Source organism: Tetrao urogallus (assembly GCF_951394365.1).
Source record: "Tetrao urogallus genome assembly, chromosome: 2".
Lineage (NCBI taxonomy): Eukaryota > Metazoa > Chordata > Aves > Galliformes > Phasianidae > Tetrao > Tetrao urogallus.
Genome location: NC_136814.1, coordinates 9,003,882 through 9,024,984, shown reverse-complemented (window position 1 = coordinate 9,024,984; position 21,103 = coordinate 9,003,882). Strand labels below are relative to the sequence as shown.

General features: G+C 39.0%; 1 protein-coding gene across 1 annotated transcript; it reads right to left on the bottom strand.

Moving 5' to 3' along the window:
• Positions 1-1,490: 1,490 nt before the first annotated feature.
• On the bottom strand, positions 1,491-20,055 carry CLIP4 (CAP-Gly domain containing linker protein family member 4; the record flags this gene model as incomplete). The annotated part of the gene is made up of 15 exons (XM_079532818.1): positions 1,491-1,812; positions 2,320-2,392; positions 2,762-2,823; positions 3,471-3,594; positions 4,744-4,878; positions 5,279-5,419; positions 7,182-7,265; positions 9,790-9,930; positions 10,202-10,337; positions 12,325-12,561; positions 13,290-13,408; positions 15,707-15,868; positions 16,218-16,311; positions 17,178-17,317; positions 19,923-20,055. The coding sequence occupies 15 exons, from the start codon at positions 20,053-20,055 to the stop codon at positions 1,491-1,493; spliced, it is 2,103 nt and encodes a 700-aa protein (XP_079388944.1).
• Positions 20,056-21,103: the final 1,048 nt, after the last annotated feature.

Here is a 21,103-nt window from a genome sequence, read left to right as displayed (position 1 = left end):
TCAGTTTGGTACATCTTCAAATATAAAGCACTTTTTTTTTTTTTTTAACATTCAAAATTTACAACTTTTATATTCAATTAAAAACGCCCCATAAGCTAGAGTACAATATGCAGTATTTTAAATACAGCCAAGGAAAAATAGCTACTGTAGTATTTAAAATAACATAATAGCAGCAGAATTCTGTCTAAAAATAGGATACTAACTTCATTTAAAGTGTCTCTTCTTTCAAGTAGGTAAAAGCAAGCAGATCATTTAAGTATAAGATGATCATCTGGAACACAGAACCACCCTGATAATAGTGAGATAACGGTGAGCAATTAAAACACACTACATGTTTAAAACATGGACAAGTGCAAGCTGTTTTTAAAAAAGGCTGATATGCAAGTGATGTCACATCAACTTATGTTACAGTGCGGTATGTAAAATTATCATTAATTTATCCTAAGCCTCTTACAAGAAACTTACACTGGAAACTGTACCAAAGAAAACAAAAAGAAACAGAAATAATTTGTGTTACTAGCTTGCTTGAAAACCCAGCCCATAACACATACTGCTGGCAGGGATGGCCATGCTGTATTTGTACAAACTACTGGACAGTTATGTTGCGTAGCTCCTCTCAGGGTTTCTGTGCATTTAAAAACTATGATACCTATTGCCTGCAGCACACCAAACCTTTATAAAGGAGGGAGAGTTCCCCAAGAGAGTGCAAAGTGCATTATTTTAAGGAGTGCTTTGTATATATACAACAAATTTACTGCCTGACATGCACTACATTTGTGCTTTTTAAAGGCTTTTTAGTTATTTGCTGTTTGCTAGGATCACTGCAAATACCTGCATTTATTTATCAGCCCTTTTGGATTTGGAGGAGACAATGGCAGGGGAAAAAGAAGAGGAGGGATCTGATGATAGAAATATCTCATAATTGCTTGAAAAAAAGGTTTTTTTTTTTATTGCTAGCAGCTGGTATTGAAATTGACATAGTGCCTGGTGAACAGACTAATGTCACTCATTAACCACCCCCTCTGTTCAAAAGCAGGCAATGCACAAAGCATTATCAATTCATTACTACACAGAGGAAAATCGTTTAAATACTGCATGAATCATAAAGCAACTCTAGAGAACTTTAGGTGTACTCATGTTCTCCAGCTGGAGCATGATTCAAACAACACAGCATCTGAAAGCCAATATGCTTTTGGAATTACCTTCCCAGGTAAGAGCTGTTTCATTAAGAGAAACAGAGCAGTGGTTTGACTTCTTAATGACACCAAACTTTTGTTTGTTTATATCTATCTCTGTATAGTTAATGTGTGTGTGATGTGATATATATATGTGTATATATATATATATATATATAAATACAAATATATATTATAGATATCTATCTATACATAAGCTATAAATGCAGGTTTGATAATTTAAAAATAAGTTGGCATTCTCTATGGGGATCCTGTGTGCTTTAAATGTTTCCTATCATCTGAGCATCTTTTGGCTCAGCAGATATCATCCACAAGCTTAGCCCCATTGATCCCCCTGTAAGTTACCCTGCTAGGTCGAACCAAGACGCCGTGGTTCTGCTTGCAGGTGAAGTAACGCTTGTCCCCCACAGAGCCATCATTCTTGCCCTTGGCACTTCGCAGCTCAAGGCCAAGCCATATCCCCGGTGCAAAGTCTGTCGGACCAATGTACCTGATGGTGCCCATTTCATTGGAGCTGGTCAGAAGAATCTGCGAGCCTTCGTGCAGCTTCACCAGTCCCTCTGTGGTAGCTGTGCTGGGGTGGCTCCAGCTGTGCCGTGACACAGAGCTCTTGGATCTAGTTTAAAAAATAGGGGGGAAAAAGAGTCAGCGTCTTTCTATAAAACACCCAAGGTGCATTTCTAACTTAGTGCAGTGCGTAAGATAACTTGGGTTTAAGCTCAAATTACTAGCAAAACATATAACAACTCTGGTGTCCTACAACAGAGGGCAGTCTGAAATAAAGAATCCATGCCAGATTTGCAGTGTTCATGATAGGTGGTACAGCAGGCAGGACAAAGTGCAGTCCTTTACCAAGGCCTGCTGAACTCAAACAGCTGAATGGAAATACAAGAATACACAGCAATGAACAATTGGAAAATCATTTTGCTGCCACCTTGAATCCAAGGACTGTATCTTAGCATACCCACAGAAAAAACAGTAGGCAACAGCTTAATTTTGGAGGAAAAACAGTGGGTGTATACATAACATCTAGCACTTCATGAGCACACAGATCTTCTTTGCAGCAAGCAGCAGTAAAGCTATCAGCCGGCTCACCCAAACATCTTAAAACCCAAATACTCACCTAGCGAAGGAATTTCTTCTGCTTATCTCTTTTTGTGAAGATGCAGAAGTGGTGCTTAAACTGCGTCTAAAACCTAAATGAGAAAGTTAATGAGCTATGTGGGATTTACAAAGATTTTTGTTTATGAGTCCCTTATCTCTGTTTTCCTTTATACTGCTCCCACTATCTTTGCTATACATTCTCCCTTCCAGTTTGGTAACTGATGAAACTTTTCATGAGTGTAAGTGTCCTTAACGTGCTTCATATGTTCTGAGACAAAAGAAATTAAATAAACTGACAAGGGGTAACTGGAAGCAGGCTTTTCACAAAATAACCTTGGGTTCCTTGAAAATCTCATGTTTTCAGAGCTGTGACCTTAGTGCTGCAAGCTCTAATTAGGGAATGGTAGCCTAGAGCAGGCTACATAAGCTACCTGGTAAGTTATAGCATCTTACCCACCTACCTGGAAAAGAGTGATTTATCTTACTCGAAGTCTCTGCAAGAGAATCCATCGAACCTGTTAATCTGAAAAGCAATAACACAAAGACACCATTTCAACACAATTTTTAGTAGAAACTACCGCTGAGTACTTCTTGTCAGACACTGGTTAAGTTCTAATTGTTTTCCTTCCCCAACCCCACCCAAAAGACACTAACTCCTTGGTGTAAGAAGGCTGGTACATAAGAGATGCGTGTGGTTAATGACTATACTTATGTTATTTTATTCAAAGCATTTATCATTTAGAGGTGACGTTATCCCAAATTCTTGGGACTTCCATACAGTTAGCTGGAATGAAAATAGAATTTCCAGTCACATCCAAAAACAACTTCCTTTTAGAATTGAACTTTGCTCAAAGCATCGGGACAAGGTCAGAAAGGTAAGGCTGAATGAACACTGGCTGTCCTGGAGATGAAGGCCATGAAATGAAAATACTTGAAGTAAATGGCAGCAAGAGAAATAGGGGAGCATCATTTCCAATTTATATTCTGCTTTCAGGAAGCTGATCTAAAAACCAGAAGATTTTTTTAATAGAGGTTACAGGCTTCCACTAGCAGAAGAAAACAAATTAATTCTTCCATATGTGCTCTTCTCTACTTCAAAACTGTTTTTCATGGGAAACATACTAAGAAAGCACCTGACAACAAAAACACTACACCTGCTTCAGTGCTTACCTCTGAACACGAGAAGGAGGTGCAAATATTCCATAGCGAGGAAGGCAGCTGAAGTACTGGACACCACCCACGGAGCCATCATTCTTACCATGAGGCTTGTCCAATTCAATTCCACACCAGAATCCTACCAGGTTTTAAAACAACCCAAAGATACCTCTTACCAAAACACTACAGGCTTTCCTTTGTCTAGACACTTGGTATTCATTTGCATTAAGGAAACAGAAACTGTCTAGCTAGGTAATAACAATAAGCAGGTATAGATCTAAAAATACATAACACAAAATAACTAGGCAAAGAGCTGTATCAGAATAAGTCTCTCAGCATTTTCATATGCATTCAGAAAAAATGTTATCTTACTTAATATAGAGAAAGTAAAACATTTTGTGTGTACACTGAAATTGAATGGAATGGTATTGAATATAACAGTGGCTACTTGGACAACAGAAACATAAAAGAACAGCAGTAGATGTTCAAGTTTCCCTCCTCAGCCCTCTGATCACATGCTTTCACCTGAGACCATCAGCACTAAAATTTCAGTTCTGATAATAATTTCTTCCTTCATCTATCAAGTTCTAATTAATACAAATTGCAAGGCTGACAGTATGACATGGAGAGAGGGGCGTGATTCAGAACTGGCCAGCAGAACACGGAGCAGGCATCAGCACATTAATAAGCCTGATCATTTGTAACGAGTGATAAATGTGAGCTAATTATGTAAATGCACTAAATTTCATACTCCATTAGCAGGCCTTATGCTATCCATCCCCAAAAGACTCCAAAATTTAATTCAAGTCACTTGGTACTAAGGCTTTGGATAAAATGCTAATTCTAATTATCAGCTCATGGAGCACAGGAATGACAACTCATGAATTAGAAGGTCTCAATTTGTCAGATATTCTCCCATTCCTGTTTCCAGACATAAAGATCTGCATTGCAGCAAAAAGAATAGGAAATGGAGAGTACTGATGCCACCAAATACCAAAACAAATATTGCTGATTATGTATCAATCCAACAGACTTCGGTACTTACACCAATATGTACTGCTTTTGCATTAATCTTGCAATAGATTACAATTATTCCTTTATATATACACATTACTGTATTATTATATATAATTACTATCTTATTTATGTTCAGTGAAAGATAATTCAGACAGAACTTGACATTTAAAGTATTTTGGAGGGAGTGAAGATAAAGTTCTTAATGTCCCTGTTCTCACCTGCAACCTATTCCAAACAATTCTACAACATACACAAAGAGTGCTGTAATTACCTGGTGCAAATTTTGTCGTCCCACAAAACCTAACAGTGCCTGTCCTCTGTCCTACTACCAGTACTCTGTCTCCAACCTGAATTCCTCTCTCATCATAAAGGGTTTTCCTTGGAGCTGGAGAAGAACTGTACAACCCTGTTAACAGAATAAGATTTGGCATTGTTAGCTTTACATCTTTAAGAAATTCTTCAGAGATAGTGAACCAACTGATTGGTCAAAGGTCTATCTTTACCACAGTGTATTTTAAACACATGGGAATACATACAGATTTTGCCTACAGAATTGCTTTGCCCCAGCATGAAACTCTTCTCAGCAGCTGAAAGGCACAGTGGCAAACAAGAATAACATTTTTTCTGCTTGAAGATGTTCTAGAAATCTTTTACCAAATTGCAAAGCTTAAAATGTACAGATGAACTACTTCCTAAGTGCCTCTCCTTAACCTTTTCCAATTCTGAAACAGCACCTGTTAAGTTTTACATAAGTATTCAATGCAACAGTAACATTCCTTCCCATTTAACACAGAAACGTACCCTACCGGCACTAAGTCTAGATGAAGCAGAAGACACTCTGGTCAACGGCTTTTTATTGCTGCCAGTTGAGTTCCACTTCTTAGCGTAATTCTGCTTGCCTTCTAAGGAGGTAGTAGAAGAGGAACAGCTGCTGTATTCAGGAAAACCTTGAAGAGACAAATAAATAGAAACAGTCCTTCAGAGATGATATTTGGGAAAGAACAGAGTAAGCAGAAGGGAAAGCTTCTGAAAGGAGTTATTTGTTGTCTATCCAGTGGGCAGAATACAAAGCAAAGGGTCAAAAATAGAGGGGTGCTTAGAAGTAGTCGTTATACAACCACCTGTGAGGAATGACACAGGTACATCTGATCTTCCCTTAGCAGAAAGGTGCTAGTTTAGTGGTGAAAGAGGTCTCCAAAAGGCTCTTTTTCTTACTCTACGGAAGTTCTTGCAGAAGGCCTCAAGCAGATTTACAGTAGTATGGAAGCATCAATAAGTGATCATATCACGCTTCCTCCAGCATCCAGCCTATTAAAGGCTCGATGAGAAGCATAAGAAAGGTGATACCACATGAATGAATTATTATCTGGATTAAAGCCTACTCTATCCCATTCTATACTATATTAATATTAAAGTCTGCTCTATAAAATAAGAATGGGACATAAATCACTTTTTATATCCATTTGCAAACCTTAACATCTAGGCTGGCTGGTAACACTTATGTTCAGCTTTCATCCCTCACTTTCAAGACTCTCCTTCTGTACTCTCCTGTCCCTACTACTTTCTGCACAAAGTGAGGCACAGTACAGACAGTCTCATCTGTGCTTCACTTTACCAATGTCATAAATTAAGATAATTCTGCGTATCAAACGCTGCAGAAAGTTGAGAGGCCTACGACAATCGTTCTTTGCAACACACCTCAAGATCAACATGGGATTACTGTATTCAGTAAGATTTAATCCTTCTATTTGGCAAAAACATTAAGATATGCAGAAAGACAAACGTGGGGATAAATCAAAGCAACAGCTTTGGTACCTATGGGCAGAGGACAGAAGTCTGAAGACTCCTGAGGAACAGCCTGCAGCCATGCTACACTGAACAAATGAAAATGCATATTACTAAATGAATGATGACAGAACAGGAAAAATCCAACTCCAAGTCCACAATATAAAAAATGTGCACATTTGCAATCACATACTACAAGTCTGTAGTTAGAAATCACATTAGATGGAGGTCAAACCACCCAGTTTTTTCACACGAACACAAGAACTGCTGATACAGCAGTACAGAAAACTAAAGCAGTCAATGAGATGCTTCATTTAGTGGGAAATTATGGGATGGGAAGAGAAGAAACAGCAAAAAGGACTTCAGCAGCTCAAATAAGCCATTCCTCTTCCATGAGGCGAAACAACTGTTAGCGTTTCCCCAGCAGATGAGAGTTTGATCTGTTCTTAAAAGCCTCCTGTCAGGGAGATCTCACAGCTTCTTCAGCAACTTATTTCACCATATAATTACTACTGCTAGAGGATGTTTTTACCCATTATATAAAGCCTAAATTACCAGACTTTTAGCTCAAGATTTCTTTTCTTACTCTCTTTACATATGCAGAAGATGTTATATTGTTCTTTACATTTGGAAGTCTCTTGTTTTATTCCTTCACGCTTTTGTCTTTTTATTCATTCAATCACAAATTACAGTGTTTTCTCTTAAGTCACATTTTATACAGCTCTAGTTATCGTAGTGTCTTCTCTGAATTCTCTCTCATACATAAAGCTTGTTATTTTGATGAAGATTATCATGGAACGTGAGCAGCACAGGGCAAAAGGGCTCCCTCAGGAACACAAGGAGGTACACCTGCAGACACTCTGTAAGATCATTTACTAGGAGACTAGTTTAAAAATAAACAAAAAGTAACATTAATTTAGTTACCTCCTTTTGCAGGTACAGTTTTCCCCCTATTAACAGTCATGAATTTGTTTTCAGAACCACTGGGTTTTCTTGACTTATTTATGCCTGGAATAAATATACATATATATAAATATACAATTAAATACATGTATGCTAACAACAAAACAGCAATTTTAAGGGGAGTCAGGTACAAACTCAATCTAAAAGACCTGCACATTAGCAGATGCACAGATTAAATGGATCAAGCTGTGAAGTTCCTCCGACTCTTGCTAAGCAGGTAAAACAAGGCTGCAGAATTGCTCTCATGGATGTCAGACACCTTCACGCATTTTAAATAGTCCAAACTATCTCGTCACACATCAGAATTGCCTGTGAGATATTTATGTTTACGCTGAAGGAGTTTCATTTAAATCTTTCAAACATTTACATCCATAGCATAAACACAATAAAGACTTTATAAGCACTTCATGTATATTATTCTCTGGTATTCATTTCCCAATTTCTACGCTGAAGACTTCATGAAGTTTGAGACCAAGTCCTCAGTCTACAAATAGTGAAGCAAGTATGCCAGTGCCATTTTTATGGCCTAGAAGAGCCTAACTTTTAGAGCAGCAATGGTTTGGTGTGCACAAACAGGTACTGAAACCTGCTACAACCCACGAACAGCTGTTGTGTATTTCTGCCCATTCCCTACCCTACCTCAAGGAGAATAAGCTGATCCTGATGCACTCCCTTCCCTGATACTAAAAAGAATTCCCATCTTTTTTATTTAACTGTATGTCAGCTTAATTCAGCTGCAGGGGCTGAATTCATGTGCAGATACATTTTCAGAAGTTTTATATTTTAGCCATCAAAATATCAGATTAAAAAAACTACCATGCTGTGGCTAATAGTGCATTTCTCAACTTGAAGTCAACTTCTTCTCTAAATACTTGGGGAAAAAAAAACTCTATAATCAATCTGATGAATGATTCAAATCCAGCAGAAATAAATCAAACATGAAACCTCCATACAGTATCATTTTACTTTTCAACTTATAACTGCATCTACAAAAGCATATTAATTTTTTTTTTTTTTTTAATCTTTACAAACTAGTGATAAATAGGCATGGAGTTTAAGGGAAAGAAGAAATTTAATCTGGTAATGCACATGAGTACAGCCAAACTAAGCTATGCGTTATGCAGCTTCGTCCTCCCACTGCAGCCAGTGATCAGTCAGGCATGTTCATTCTAGTGGACCTTTCAATACATGAACATTCTAAAAGCGACAGCTTGAAGATTAGTGTTTGTGGATGTAAGCATCGCTGGGCAAATGATGCATAACTCACTTTGATTTTTACCTAGAGGAAGTGTCAAATGTTTTACAAAGACAGCTGTGCACCTTTTGGGACAGCTCATGACTAACCTGACTTGAGCACTGTGTCTGTGACAAAGGCCACACTGCTCTCTCACAGTCTAACAAGTTCTAAACAATTCACAACAAACTGAATCAATCACTGAAGAACACTTGACAAAGTCAACACAGACGTGCTCCTGAGCAGTACTGCTAACATAATATTCACAGGAGTATGTTATCATAGAATCATAGAATGGTTTGAGTTAGAAGAGACCTTTAAAATCATCTAGTTCCAACCCCCTGCTACAGGCAGAGACACCTCCCACTAAACCAGGTTGCTCACAGCCCACTCCAGTTCAGCCTTGAGGGCTCCAGGATGGAAGCAATCTCAACCACTCCGGGCAACCTGTCATGCAGGACATCAGTTTACAAACAGCTTAAATCTTTGCTGATTATAAATACACATGATTAGGGCTTACTTTCCTCTCATGTTGGGTTACATGAATAATCTACAGTGCTGCTAAAATACTGCTCTCTTACTGCCCCTTATTACCACACTGTTTTATAGCCTGCATGATGCTGGTAAAGAAGGAAGGCTTTAGGCCACTTAAATCTCACATGGCAATGTGAGAGTATTCTTCCGTCCTTGAAGCCAAGCTGCCTTAGTAAAAATTACCAAAACAGGATTCAAAAGGCAAAAGACATCCTTTGCAATATGTAACGTTACATTTATGTAATGCATTTAATACAAGGATATCCATTCTCTTCTCATCTGCCTCTGGATTTACTCAGAGAATTAATTAGCAAATAAAATACAATCAGTTAAATAGCTCCAGGATCATTTTGCCAGAAAATAAATGCACTCCATTTCTACAAAGTTGTATTTACATTTATTTCCAGATTTTCACTGGTTTCAGCATGGTATTCCAAGTTACCCAGGAACATCACAGGAAATGAAATCACACTGCGTTTAGACACGTCACTGACATCACAGCCACGCAGGCAACACTTCAAACACTTGAGAATAAATGTTGTGGTGAGTGCCTACAGAGTTTATTATAAAGACTGCACCTTCTGAGCGCAATCAGATCATTGTAATCACTGAACAACTTCACTCAGTGTCCCACCAGTACCAGGCCAGTGAACATCAAGTAACAGCAACATGTAATCCATTATCACCTTTTCTTCCCATGCAATGACTTAATCCCAAACAAGTACGTTCATACTAAGATTTACAGGATTGGTGCTCATTCTTGAGCCCTCTAACCTGTCTCAACGTAAGAGAAATACTCACCAGAATTCACTTTGGAAGTTATGTGCGTCACATCTATTTTCTTGGATTTGATCAAAGGTGAAGATCGTGTGGAAGAACTTCGTACAGAGCTTTTCTTGTGATCATAAGCCTTGCTTATTTTAGAGAGAGGTGCAAAGATACCTGGAAAAGAGGGTTGCATGGGCCAAAAAGAACCACAGACAACATTAACATCATTACACTTTCTTGCTTTCTGTTAGAGCTGGTAAGTATTCTTTTAGCCACAATTGTGGCTTGTTCTGCTGTTGAAGCACTTGCAGGGTGCAAGGACTAACTCAAACAGAACAGTGAAGCCACACCCAGATCTATCTATTCCCCCAAAAGGTTCATTTCTTCCAATACTTTTTTAATTTGTGTTATAAGAGAATTTCAGAAATGAAAGTAAAGGTTATACCACGTTTTGGTGCACACTTGAAGTACTGGACTTTTCCAACACTCCCATTGTTCTTTCCCTCTGCTTCATCCAGCTCTATGCCAGCCCATTGCCCACTGGCAAATTCTGTTGTGCCACAAAATCTTAACGTACCAACCTAAAGCATTAAGCAAAACACAGAAAAGACACTGTTAAAAATGCATGGTTCAGAACAATCTACTATAGCTTAGGAAAGACAGAGCTGGTAATTACTAAGCTTTTATTCAGAACAGCTAGAGAAACACAAACACAACGATCTCCCTCGATGACTGACGTTCCTATCTTTCAATGCCAGCCACTGCACTCTCCAATACCTATCAGTCATGTGTGTCTGTTGAGCAGAAGCAGCTGTTATTGACAGATCATGTAACAGAAAGTAATTCAACAGTAAGCACTATTGCACAGTACAACTCAAACCCAGCAAGGTACGTGCCTACCTAGTTCTACTTTCAGTGCCTTCCACAAGAACAGTACTAGAAGCCTGACTGGAAAACTTGCTGAATTGAAGATTCCATGGAAATACTAGATTTGAAGTTCCTTAATTTATTTTTTGGAACTTCATATACACACACATACACAAACATAAAATTTTGCTCACAGATACCTTCAGTGTTTACTAAAAATATATTTTAAATCTTTAAAAAAAGAGTACTAATATTCTCCAATCATTTCAGAGCTGTTGATATCAGAATAAGAAGTATGAACATTAACTACAAAGTTCAATTTTTCAAATCCATTTTTAAATAGTGTCTAACAAGCTTCTTAAAAGCTATTCAAATGTGAGCTAGATCAGTACAAGCTATGTTCTTCTACTTCCACAGAACAACACACCAATCCCTTTAGCAAAGAACTGCTTCAAAGATTTCAGCTGCATTGCACCAATGAAACTGGGTTATCTTAAGTTCAGCAGAACTGATGTTGTTTTTTTTTACTGCCTTCTGGAAGCTAATAGGGTTAATTCACAAATGAATGCTAAGCAGTGAATATTACTATCGTTCTGATGTAACACCAGAAATGTTAATAAATAATGAACTATACTGATGTAATACAAGAGACTCAAAATTTTTCACAGATGCAGACGTTTCATGTCAAAACAGCTTTCCAAATACACTCAGGTCATTACTTTCCATAAGCAGATCCTTACTGCCATCCAGAGTTCAGACCTTCCAGAAGGGGTTTCAGACACTCAGATTCGAAATACACCTCCAAAGGAATAAATAAACCAATTGGCTGTAAGTTCTGAGTATAGTACAGAGTCACAGAAAGGCTTAGGTTGCAAGGGATCTTAAGAATTATCTAGTTCCAGCCCTCCTGCTATGGGCAGGTTTGTCACCCATTAGATCAGAGACCAAGGCCCATCCAATGCCTGCAGCAACAGGGCATCCACTCTCTGGACAGTCTGTTCCAGTGACTCATCACCCTCACAATGAAAAATTTCCTCCTAACATCTCATCTAAACCTCCCTTTTTTTCATTTAAAACCATTCCCCTTTGTCCTAGCATTATGAGACCACATAAAAAGTCAGCGTCCCTCCTGTTAAGTACTGGAAGGATGCAATGAGGAGTCTTCTCTTCATGCTAAACAAGACCAGCCAAACCAGCCCGTAAGCCATTGGCAAGCCCTCACCCCTTCTTTGCAGAAGTGTTGCTCCAGCCCTCTAAGCAACCTCATGGCCTCCTCTGGACCCACTCCAACAGCTCCACACCTTTCTTGCCCTGGAGGACCCAGGCCTGGATGCAGTACTCCACATGGGTCCTCATGAAGGCAGAACAGAAGGGGATGATCCCCTTCTTTGCCCTGCTGGTCACACTGATGCTGCCCAGGATACAGCCGGCTTTCTAGGCTGCAAGCACACGTTGCCAGTTCACATTGAGTTTTTCCACCCACTGCTGCTCCAAAAGCCCTTCCCCCACACGGCTGCTCTCAATCCATGCTGACCTAGGTGCAGGACCTTGCACTTGACGTTGTTGAACTTTATGAGGTTTATTTGGGCCAACCCCTCAAAACTTCCCAGTTCCCTAGATGACATCCCTTCCCAGCAGTGCACCCAGCACACCCAGCACAGCTCAGTGTCATCTGCACACTTACCAAGTTACTCATCATACCTTCTGTCCTGCAATAACGACACGATCTCCCAGCTTCAGGCCAAGCGATAAAAGCATGGCCTTGCCTGTGATATGATCATAGTTTGCAATCATGGCTTTTGAGATGTCACATGACAGAGGCATCGCATCCAGCAATATCTGCTTGATTTCTTTTGCACTGGCTGCTGCATCTGCCATTTCCAGTGGCATATCTACTGGATCAGGAACCACATCCACTGGGATCTGCCCTTTGTCATTCTATAAAAGCATAATGTAACACAGCATTTAATAGCATAACAAATTCTTAATTTTAAGAGCATTACCAGTACTCTGGGCACGTGGAGAAAGAAAGCACCTGGATATGAAAAAGCATTTTCAAAGATATCTAGACTGCATATCACATAGAACTTGCTGAACAATGCTGCCTCAAAAGATTTCATGCCATCAGATGATATATCACGTAATGATTTTTGACAGTTACAACATCCCATAAAAATGAATTTGAAAATGGAGAACTGAGATACCAGCTACACTTTACAATACATACAGGACTGGAGGCCTGCATATAGTAGCATTTTACCTCCATCAGGTCTACTGCATGGTTAGTAAGCAGAGCAGTTGATGTTTCTTTGTTATCAGTTATTCTGCTGACCAAGTAAACTACTAAGTAATACAGTGAGTTTCCAGAGGCCACATGCTTCACCTCTGTATTTCTGAAAAGATCTGATGCAAGACACAAATTCGAGTTAAAGCACCAAAAATGGAAGTCTACTTGAACTACTCATGGACATGGAAAAAACAAACTTCAACACACAATATGACAAAGCATACAAAAATCATCCCCCACAAGTTACAAACAAGAGGTGCTCTCTCTTCACATAATAGATATTTAGCTAACCAAACCTGGACAGACTGTTCCATTTTTCCAGCTATATTCCCCCAAATAAACAAATAATTACTGAGTTGCATACAACCTAACACCTTACCCTAAAGGCAGGATTTGCTCCATGTTCCAACAAACATTTGACAGCTCCTGTACATAGGTTAAATGCAGCAATATGCAAAGCTGTTCCAAAATCGAAATCACTGCAGGTAGCATCCACATCTGCAATTAAATGTCACATGAGGTACGTGTGTTACTTGTACTTTCCACCCTAAAGACCTCCTGAGAGGACACAGTTTTATAATTTATATTGACATTTATACAGAAACAAAATGAGCTACGTAGTGAATACATACAAGAAACAATTCTACAGAGTATCAACCTTATCTGCAAAATGCTGATTCAGACCATGAGTTAATTTGAAAGATGAGCCTTTACTTTCATTTATTTTATAATTCTGAAGACTTAAGTGCAAAACTGTTGGTATTTGAGATACCCAACCTCCGGGGACAAGATTAACAAGTAACATCAGGTTTGCATGTACGTTCATATTTCTCTGATACTTATATTTTACTTGACTTGAAGTTAAAGTCAATTAAACAAGATGCATCTTCAACCAGGTGCCTTCCTTTGTGAGCAGGTAACAGGGCAATGGAAAACTGCTTCTACTTCTGCTTTACACAAACGAATTTACACTGGCCAAGAATTAAGTGTGAGCTAGCAATTTTTTGTCATTCCTGTTTCCAAAGAACTGCACTCAGAAGGGTTTGGCACAGACAGCTCAGAAAACACAGCACTGCATCAGATGAGGTTCGTGATACACACTGGCATTAATTTTTCCCTGTATATCTTTCAACATGCTGTAAGTTAATCTTGGGTACTTCTCCTGAACTATACAAGAGAGATGTCAGCTTAAGTCAGTTACGTATATAACCATTCAAAATGCCAGCTGATTTCATCCACAGACCAAATGACAAATGACAAGCATATTTGCAAAAGTGAGCCAATCTGAAACACAGATGAGGGACCCAAAACTTTCCTCCTAAGAGCTGTGGGATACTTTTGGTATTCTACAGCTGCAGTCTGTCCCAAAAAACACTAATCCTGTCCACAAATTAACAAACTAAATTCACCCTGATTTTATCAATATCCTAATACATTTATACCAAATTAATACTTTTAGGGCACATAAGATGTGTAAGGGCACATAAGATGTAAATATTGGCATACTTATCCATATTTAAATGATCTGTATGTGAACTTGATACATCCTAAGAAATATGGACTGACTTTAAAAAGATGAAAGATATTAAAGTTTAACCATTTTTAAAATGCTCCAAATACATTTTTTTAATTTAATTTGCACATGCATGAAAAAAAAGACTGTATTCCTTTTTGCAGCCATAACCACAGATATGTATGTGAAGCTGCCTTTTATCTGTCAAATGTTAAAATACCACAAGTTTAAAGTCTGGTACAAGCTGTGTAGTAGTATTCAAATAGTGAAGCTTCCACATTTGGTAAGAACACTGAAGAGGCATTTAATCTTCTTAAAAAGTATGTATTTATTTATGCCAAACACTGAAGTCAAGCTGTTCCTTAGATATAAACTTCTACATAGTGGAAATGTGGGGAAAAACAAGCAAGTCAAAGCTGCTTCAGTCATTAGTTTGTCACAGCTTGTAAGACCTCCACCTCTTCCTTTACCATTCTCCCAGTACTTCAAACACACTTTCCAATGAGTAAGGCATTTTAAAAACCCCAGGGACTTGCCACAACATCCACATCTTTCATTTTCTGTGTCCGTTCTCTTATTTCTCAAACAACTTAGAATCATAGAATCATAAAATGGCTTGGGTTGGAAGGGAACCTCAAGGACCATCAAGCTCCAACCTCCCTACAACAGGCAGGGTTGCCAACATCCATATCTAAGACTAGACCAGGCTGCCCAGGGCCCCATCCAACCTGGCCTTGAACCTCCAGGGATGGGGCATCCACAGCCTCTCTGGGCAGCCTGTTCCAGCACCCACCACTCTCTCGGTAAAGAAGTTCCCCCTGATATCCAGCCTACATCTTCCCTCCTTCAACTTGAAACCATTTCCCTCTGTCCTGCTATTATCTACCCTTTCAAAGAGTTGATTCCCCTCCTGTTTGTAGGCTCCCTTTAGGTACTGGAAGGCTCCCTCAGCCTGTCTTCAGCCCTCTAATAGTCTTTGTGGCCCTCCTTTGGACCCTCTCCAACAGCTCCCTGTCTTTCTCTTGTTGGGGGCCCCAGACCTGGATACAGTACTCCAGATGGAGCCTCACCAGGGCAGAGCAGAGAGGAACAATCACCTCCCTGTTCCTGCTGGCCACCCCTTTTCTGAGGGAGCCCAGGATACCATTTGCTTCCCAAGCTGCAAGCAGTTTTTAGATTTAACCTATTTGTTTTTGTTTCTTAGATACTTCTCTATCACTTCATACAAAGCACAAGTGAACAAAATACAAACAACTACATGAAACAGCAGTAACACCACCTACCTTTTGGCTTTGCATTTTTCAAAATAACACTAATAAGTTCTGGAACATCAAAGTAAGCAGCATAATGCAAGGCATTCATATTTGTCCAACGGCTGCGTAAGCTGCTATCAGCACCCAGATCAATAAGCTGCATTGCAAATTTTACCGCGGTTTCAACATCACCTGCAAGGCAATTGTTTTGAAACATGCATCAGATTTACTTCCAGGCCCTCAGAAATATGCACATATTTATGTGTAAAACAAAACATAGCTTAGCTCACAGTTTGTACCTCAGCCTGTAACAAAGTTTGCTGTATTAAACAGATTCTGAACTAGTACTGCTGTTTGAAATACCTACACCACTGTCACAGCCATAACCCCACCGCAGTTCTGTACCTTCCTTTCTGACAGCCACTGGAGCCAAAACTAAGCACTACAGTTTACTGCAGGAAACCATTCTGTGATATTCAATTGTAGAAACCTTTCTGAATTAATTAGGCTTGTACAACTATAAGGACATTTCTTTACTCACCAATACCATGAGCCCCTGATTTGCAAGTGTAATGCAGAAGAGTCATATCAGTCAGTCCATCTCTGTCATTCACATTGCAACCTCTTTTAATGATCTGAGGGACAAGAACAAAACACGTTAGCTGTGGTACAGCCCTGACGTTAGCCTTACTTAGCAAGTTAATTCAGACATGGGTTCTTTTTCTTTGCTAATAACGAAGAAGCTTCCTAGATAACACTGTAACTGCAGAACTGAGCAACGTGCAGAAATGTAATAGATAGCATTATCCGAATATAGCTAACTTTCATTATTTAACACTTCTAAAACTTTCTTATACTATTACTAATGATATATATGACGTATGCTGAAAAATTAACAATTTTACTGAACAATAGGAAAACTGCAGCATTTAGAAGTCCCACCCTCCCATTATTTGGTTTCTCAATACTAATTTCCCCCCTAGAAAACTTGTTATATTATGGTAGGAAGAATTTTACCCATTAAAGCCTGTAATCCAGAAGAAAAATATGAATATAGGATAGAACACAAACAGCAGGTCCTGTGAAAGCAGCCTACTGTAAGTCTCAAAAATATTTTGGATTCTACCTCATTTTGTCCTTGGAAACATCACCCTTAAGGTCACACTTCAGTGAAACTTCATGTATCAATTTTATGATTACTCTTAAATAAGAAAATGAAGCACCAAGGTTGAGGGCCTCTGAGAAACAACCATTATGAGAAGAAACATTCAATTTCTACCATCTACCCAAACATGCTGAATTATCAACCAATCCTTTCCTCCTTTCCAATTAAGAACAGAAAGTATGTGAGATACAAGGCACTAACCAGTAATGGTGAGAAGACAAAACCTATATGTGCATTCAGGAACAGTCCTACTTTTGAATGAACTGCTTTAAATTGGTGTCACTGAAGCATACATTTAATGCTGTAAGTGTCCGAGGGCCTTCATTTATGCCTCACCTCGTTTCCAATGATATCAATGTTCTGCTGGACCTGTGGAACCCACTGCCTTAAGATAGCAAACAATTCAGAAACAGACGTTTTGGGGTTGAAAAGTATTTCCTGGCACGCTGCGTCATTGGGATCGAAGAAGGAAAACTCTGCTTAAAAAAAAGAGGTTTACGTACAATTAGAAGTTCTAACGTTCTCCAAGAATATGTATAGTTTTCAATCTCAGAGGCAAAGAACACAGGAGAGATTACTCCATTAATAACCTAGAAATAATAAAATAATATATAATAATAATAAAAATAATAAAATATAATAATATAAAAAATAATAAACTAGAAAATTAGAATGTCTGATTAGTTCAGATAAGGCTCTTTAATGTCTGGTCTATTTATACTAAAGTCTTGCTTATCAGTTTGAAAGTTTTAAATTGGGACCAAATACAGAAGTATTACCAGCAGAGGTGAGCAATGGTTATGCCAATAACGGCTCAGCCTTGTTTCAAGCTAGGCAATGCTGCTGACATCAAGCTGCTCCCGAAGCACAGGCAAGCCTCTTGATATCTCAGTTAAGTGATGAAATATACATGCCATTTTTCCATATGCTGTAAAACCCCTTTTCCTTCTCTTTCCACCACAATGACATAAAACATAGCAAAACATACACACGTACAAATCAGGGAGGTGTTAGTAGCCTCCGTTTTTTTTCCTGTCATGAATGTATCCATCTCACCCGATAGCAACTGCGGGTAACAAACAAAATAAGCTATCAAATCAAGGTGAGAGAGGAAAAAAAAAAACAACTACCTTTAAGATTTTAAGCTTCACATTGCTGCAGGCAACCCAAAGTTCAATCACTGGAAACACCTTATTATTCAAGCATGGTATTTCGCATTACTTTCATGCATATAACTGTGCATACACACAAACTGTACTGTTAAACTGATGGAATTTCTTCCAACTCAGAAAGGATCTGGTTAGCAGTAGCTATTAGGAGAAGGAAGGGAAGCAGAACCTACTGCCATCTTCAAATGATGGAATAATGGAAAACACTCAACTTTCACCCTTGCTGCAGTTGTCATAGAGTTTCCTTCTAAAAAGGTTTTAAGTTAACATACATCAGCTTGCACCAACCACAGATCAAATGCTCTCCGAATGGATAATTAACAGAGGATAATTAACATATATAGCATCAGACACCTGAAACAGGACTGGGTGTACGTGGTGTAAGCTACCCTCTGGATGAACCACCCTAAGCTTTCTTCAGAGAGCACACCACAATTCTAGATGGGATTAACAAACAAGAGCACACGCGCAGCTCACTTCCTGAGCACTCAGTGCTCCTCTAACAGCACTTCCTTGATTCAGCAAGAATGAATAACAAAGACGCTGTCACTGATGTTTAGCACGACTTTTTATTTGCATCTCACCTCCATGAAAAAAAATAACACCACTCCTTTCCCCACACTACAGAAAGCATGCTGCTTCTTAACTGACGCCCTATGCATTGACACAGATCTTCTGCCTTCTCGTTTAATATTTAGCCTGTGTAGACCTCTGGTATCTCATGCTGAAAGCTATGAAGGAAACACGACCAGCCAACAAGATTAATCATCTTACGTGACATGCATGAGTCTTATTCTGCCAAGTTTCCCAGCTATTTTTCCAGCTATTAACATGAACCAAATCATACCAGTAATCAACTCTAACAGGCTGCAAGGCTAAAAAAGAGAATATATCAACAGCAACCACTGTAAGTGCTTAACAGCCAATCAGCTGCAGTGCCTGCAAGAGGAAACCGACATCACCATACAGAAAAATCTTTCAAAAGTTCTACAGTAAGATAATAACTTCATGTAGATACCTTAAAACTTTAGTTTTTAAGGTATATAGATGCCATTTTGAAGACATTATAGTTGTAGCTACCTATGAAGAGGGACATTTGAATCTATCATATTTCCTGTTTTAAATATTATTATAAACACCTAAAGACAATTGGACATTTTTTCCAAAAGCCAGTCACCAGAAGGTGCTATAGCTTCCCATTAACAACCACTCTGACAGCCCTCACCACTACAAACATCCTACCCTTCCAACAGAAACAGTTTAAATACTGAAAGCCCACTGAGAAAAAGCACACACAACCAGGGCTGAAATTTCATTAATGCAATTTTGCACCTGTATAATCAAAAAATATTAGGATGTTATAATTATGAAATAAACCAGAGAGTTAGGCAAAGTAGACTGTGATAGCAAAAGAGAATCAATAGAAGGCTTACCCCTATCCTGGGCTCACCCACAAAACACCAGCAGAGCAGATCTCCAGGCGAGATCCTTCCCCACTGGCAGTCAGCTCTTAAATGGGTCTAGCAGAGGTGCAGCCAGGCTTCACCCCTTCCAGCAGCACAGCTGAACTGCCTTCACCTGTGCTCCTGTGGCTGACTCATGGCTCCCCTCAGTGATCAATCAGAGGTTCAGGCTGTGATTCAGCAGTTCCCATACAGCACCTTAATATAATATCCAATTCTACATCTAGATCTATAAACACCCAGCCACACACAGAGAAGAAACCGTAAAAGTTAAAAGACATAATTAAAAGTATACGTAATAAGAAAAATGAGAAAAGCATGAGTCTCAGTTTTTCATCAGTATTTTTTTTCTGAAAAGAGAGTATAAGGAGTCAATAGTTTTTCTCAATATTTATCACTCGAATTTACTCACTGTTCACCACAAACTCTTATTCCGTTAACATACGTACCACAGTCTGAAGGCATCGGTGCTGCAGCAACAGAAAAAGTAACAGATGTTTCAGAGCTTGGAAACAGAAACCGATCTCTTTCAGTGAAAGAATCTCCTTCAAAGGAAGGTTCTGGAATACCCTCTATGGTCATCTTCCAGAAAGCCCCTTTAGGAGGAAGGAAAAAAGAACAGCTTGTTAGAAATCCTTTGAATTAGTTCTGTTACACTAAAATGCAACAGATATACAAATATCATCTTCTAGCAAACTAATAAAGTGTATTAATTCTTGGAAGTGAGTGGAGCACGGTGTCAAGGATACCCAGCTTCTAGACTTGCATGTAATTAACATAGAGCATGAAATTTCATCACAGCTTCCCACTCAGGCAGTATGAAAATTACATTGTAACTAGGAACTACAAGTGATAACAAATTTAGATGCTTTACAACTTCAGGAAAAGGTTAAAGCATCAGATACTTCTCCTCACACTTGGCAAGTATCTTTCCCTCACACTATCAGCAAGAACATGCTCCCAGCTACAGCTTTCTCCTCTTCTAATTCTCATGATTTGAACCGTCTGCAGCTTTATGCGGCAAGATTAATCACTGAGTGATTCACTCCTGGATGCATGATTCTATCACCTCCTTTCCCAGCTTCTCCTCTCTGTGCATTAAAATAGCACGCTTACTGCCGTGTTGGAGCACCCACCCAGCTGTTGTTTCCAGCCAAGCTTTCAAGCCTTACAGCAACCTAGGAGAGAAAAGAAAAATGAAATGGCCACACAAAGCTCTAGCAACGTGTTCCAACCAGGCCATGCTGCGTTCTACTTACTGCCTTCCTGCTAAGAGAAGAGCTGGCTACCACTCATAGGACATCTACTTGGGCAAATCCAGCAGTAAACGAAGAAAAATTTTATTTCTGAATGAAACAGACTGAATCTCATAGCTGAAAATCCTGAACTTCTGCATATTGAAACTTCATAGCTAAGTAAAGCAAAAGGAGTACACCTATTAAACGAGCCTACATTTTCTTTTTGGAGAACACTGTGCCAGTCCTCTAAGGCTTCAGAATTTGTTAAACACTTTGACTGAAAGAAAGGATTAATGGAGATTCAAGGCATGCCTGGTTTTATTACACTTTATCCGTGCACAAGTAAACGAGAAGGAAAAAGTGGTGTTTTTTTTGTTATTTTGATTTTAAAG